Genomic DNA, 4336 nt, shown 5'->3' on the forward strand with positions numbered 1-4336 from the left:
AAATCGTGCAATATGTGCTCTAAGCCAGGGCACAAAACATTACCTTATACATTCAGAGCATTCTTACCATTGGTTAATACGATAAACTCATAGAAGTTACTGGGATGCTCATAAAACAAAACATTCCACTGTTTTTTTTTTTGTTTTGTTTTGTTTTTTTTTTAGGTTTATCTGATGTGATTTTTTAATAATTGTGAGCAAAGATTTAAAATGTATTTGTTGATTTTACTTCACAGAAATTTGACAGTAAATAAATATAAAATCCTGATATGAGATCTTTCTTATTTATTTTGCTGATTCCTGTTGTGTGTTTTTTTATTTTTTTTTATCTTATTTCAGGTCTAAAGTTTTTGTTGCACTAACCAGTATGTTTATTGAGTGGGTTCTGGTGTCCACTCTGTGTTAAAGCTGAGTTGTAAATACAAATGAAACTAAGTGGGAATGTAGCCATATGTATTCTGGTAACATCCGTGGGTAAAACACACAGAAACTATATGTATGTGATCATCGACAACATGGGGTTTTTCAAACTCCTTTGAATGTATATTTACTTTAAAGACAATCTTCCTCTAGTAAGACTGTTGAGTCTAACAAAACCCTGCTCTCTTTAATCCCATTTAGACATTTCTGAGTCAGATTTCCACATTCATCTCTTTAATATTTTTATTTTTATTTTTTTTACAAAGAGAGTGAAGCACAATCAAAGTATGTCAACAACACAGTTTGCTTTAACCTTAAATATTTTACACAGCCCTTCTTTTTCTTCACTCACTCCCTTTTTTTTCTCAATGTTGTTGTTGTTGTTAAACTTCCCACCTCCCTCTGAGCTCACCATGAAACTTGAGGCAGTGGGAGGGTCATCCGGGAACATAGCGCGTGGAAACTCCACCCAAAACCTGGGTGGAGTTAGAAGGACAAGAATAAAAAGGCAGTCAACAGAGCACATAGTGAACTCCAAGTCTGGACACGGGTATCCAGCAGACAACTGTGGACCTGAGCTGATTTTTTTTTCACCTTGTGGCCAAAGGCTTACAGCATGTCCGATATGCTTGACGACATCTTCTCAAAGGTGAGTCAATGACGCCCTTTCCTTTTTTGAATTCATTTTGAAAAACAAAACCATGCCATTTATATAAAGTTGGAGAGAAAGCTCTTCAACTTTTCTCCCAAACTGCCTGGTTATATGTATTTGTTCCTGTGATTTGACTATTCTTTTGGGCTTCCTTTGAACTGTGTTTAGTCACAAGGGTTTTCTTGACTTCAAAGATGCAATTAGATCAGAGATAACAGTCAAAGCTGACTTGTTTGTTTGGATTCTAACTTTTTCAGCTTCAGAAAAAGAAGTCACAACCAGCGTTCTATACTTTCTATCTTTTGTTGTTTTACTTGAAAAGAAACATCAATAAAAATAATCAAGAGTTCAAATAAAGTTTAGCTAAATAAAGACAACTTAAAAACAGATATAAATTAATCAATATTATGATATCATTAGCACTGAAGTGAGTGAAATGTATTGTGTATACTGATTGCGATCATCTGTCACAGAACTTCCTGAACCTGGCCCTGAATGATGCCTTGCTGCCAACACACTCTCAACACAAAGTGTCGGGGCAGAATCGGCTCAACCGGTCAGCCTCCTTCTTCTCTCCCCCCTCCCCTCCTGTGTCCTCCAACCTCAGCATGAGCACCGAGCATGTTAATAATGACGACAACGGCAGTTCTCTCTGGTTGTCCAACATCTGGAGCCAGACCCCTGCCCCCAAACAGAAACAGAACCCCTTACGCCCTGACCGCTCCATGAGTCTGACTGAGTCCAGCAGTAGCCTGCTGTCCACCTTTGGACAACTGAAGAACCTGGAGACCTTTCCACCAATCCCTGCTACAACTGTAGCTCCCCCTCCTGGGTTCCCCCCCTCTTCTACCCTTGCAGCCCAAGTCCCACCAATTCTGGCCTCCAACCGTTACAAAACTGAACTCTGTCGTGGCTTTCAAGAGACGGGCAGCTGCAAGTATGGCAGTAAGTGCCAGTTTGCTCATGGTGAGGCAGAGCTGAGAGGAATGTTTCGTCACCCCAAGTACAAGACCGAACCCTGCAGAACCTTCTACAACTTTGGATACTGCCCTTATGGGTCACGCTGCCACTTCATCCACCAAGAAAAAATCAGTGGTGATCTTTTGCCAGCTGAAATCCAGCGGCAAACCAGTGCAGCAGTCACCGAGGGTCACAATCCACGCCATCAGCTTCGACAGAGTCTGAGTTTTGCAGGGTTCCTCAACTCTTCCCGCAGTTCATCTCCTCCATCATTCCCTCCATCATTCAATGATCCTAACCTTGGGTTCAGCCGTGCTCCCTCTGTGTCTCCCCCGCCCGCTGATCTTCTGTCCCCAGTCTTTAATGACTCTATGCATCAAGAAGCGACAGCCTTTCAGTTTGGCAACCATCAGAATCGTGCTAGCATTGGAGACATCCAAAACATTCCTTACACTTTGGAGCCAAAGCCCTCACGTTGTGTGTGTGGCCATGGAACTAACTTTAACAGCAACAACAGCAGAGTCGTCACCAGCGTAGAAAACAGACCATTACAAGATGGCAGTCTGCTCTTCCCTCGACCTGGAACCCATGGAGGATTCGTGAAACCTTCTGGACTGCAGCGTTTTTCCTCCGAGGACTCCCTGGAGGACAGCTACAGCAGCAGCAGCGGGTCCAGTGGAAGCGAATCTCCAACCTTTGATGGATCAGCTACCAAGAGACTCACTGTGTTTGCGCGCCTTTCCCTGTCTGACTAATGGATCCAGAGGGAAAAAAAGCAGATCAGAATTAGTATTTTTTAACTCTGTCTGTTTATTTGGACTTTCTTCAAACACAGAACAAGTTCTTGCCACAATAACATTATATGTTCTTAATTTATCTTTGTAAAAACCAGCTCCACTTTGACAAACTACACTTTGAGATTATTTTAGTAATCAAATGTTATAAGACTTTATTTTTATACTTCAAAATACTATGTAGCCTATTAGACCTTTGTATGTGGTCTTCCATACAAACTGATTACCCTGCAGGTCTTGACATTACCAGTGCATATGTATACAATTTGGGTTTGTAAATGCCACAAATCTGCGGTGATCAAAATGGCTTATCTGTCCTGATAATCCGTGTCTGTGCCTTAAAGATTTGTGCCTGACTCATGAGCTACTAATCCTCTCTGCCGCAAACGGTGTGTTTGACTCAGTAGCCTTAATCAGTGAGACCTGTCATGTGTCTGTGATATGCACTTTACAGCAAATTCAAACGGGAGAATGAGTCGAATCTCCCTGTAGCATTCAGCCAAAGCTTCAATCGTCGCCTTTGCTTTTTGTATGAATGTGTGTCTGTGTGTGCTAATGTATATGCATGTGTGAGTGTATGAAAAATCTTTTTTTTTCTGAGACCTGGGCTGCAAGCATATATAGCTAACGTAAGTCCTGAAAGATCAAAGTGTGCTCATGAGAAATACATGAATGTTGCCAACTGTTGCCAAGCACACTTATTTAGGTTGTGCTCAATTGAACAATCTCCTCTGTTTGCTAGTTTGTGTTGTATATTGCACAGTGTCTTAATAATTCCCCCTTTGTGTTCGACAGCCTGGTTCAGGGAACACTGCAGTATTCCTTTTGGTTATTGGTTGCCTTTTGTCGTTTAACTTAAACTAATATATTTATTATGATATTTATTTGTGTTTGAAGAAGACAGATGCATTTTGTACTTTATTTATGGAGAATTATTTCAAGTTCTGTGAAACAAACAATGTGAGAAAAAGCAGTAAAATATATTTTTAATTGCCTTAAAGGGATAAAATAAAGTTATGAATAAACAAATGTTTGTACATCTTTTTTTTGGTACAGTGTGGGGTTCATCAACTTTCAAATCCTATAGGTGATGCCAATAGAATTGCACATGAAACTTTACATAAACAAAGCAAAAATGTACAGTAAGGTACTTCAATAAATCTCCCAAGTCAGTATACCATGCACACAACAATCTCCAGTGATAGGTGCACGTGTGTTTGTGCAACAGCGACATACCAACAAATCTGCCTTCCGACTTTGGTCATTCAACGAAAACAGTTGCTGGTTTAAATCCACCCTATACCTGTAGGTATAAGGTGGATCGCTAGAGATGTGAATAGTGACACCACATCCTGTTTTTATAAGTGAGAGGTGAATGAAGATGGCAGCCATCAGCATAGTCCAAAAGTAAGTTAGCCTATGCTAGTTTTTCTTCAACCAACACAAAACAAGAGTTTAATTGATCTGTTGATTACAAGTGCAATACCTATATATACAGGACTAGACACAA

The 4336-nt window shown here is 40.3% G+C and overlaps 1 protein-coding gene across 1 annotated transcript; it reads left to right on the forward strand.

Annotated features, from left to right (window-relative positions):
- Nucleotides 1-914: 914 nt before the first annotated feature.
- Nucleotides 915-3594, forward strand: LOC114474852 (mRNA decay activator protein ZFP36). The gene is made up of 2 exons (XM_028465415.1): nt 915-1069; nt 1546-3594. The coding sequence occupies exons 1-2, from the start codon at nt 1037-1039 to the stop codon at nt 2785-2787; spliced, it is 1275 nt and encodes a 424-aa protein (XP_028321216.1). The 5' UTR covers nt 915-1036; the 3' UTR covers nt 2788-3594.
- The last annotated feature ends 742 nt before the right edge of the window (nt 3595-4336 follow it).

This window comes from Gouania willdenowi, chromosome 13 (assembly GCF_900634775.1).
Source record: "Gouania willdenowi chromosome 13, fGouWil2.1, whole genome shotgun sequence".
In the NCBI taxonomy this organism is placed as follows: Eukaryota; Metazoa; Chordata; class Actinopteri; order Blenniiformes; family Gobiesocidae; genus Gouania; species Gouania willdenowi.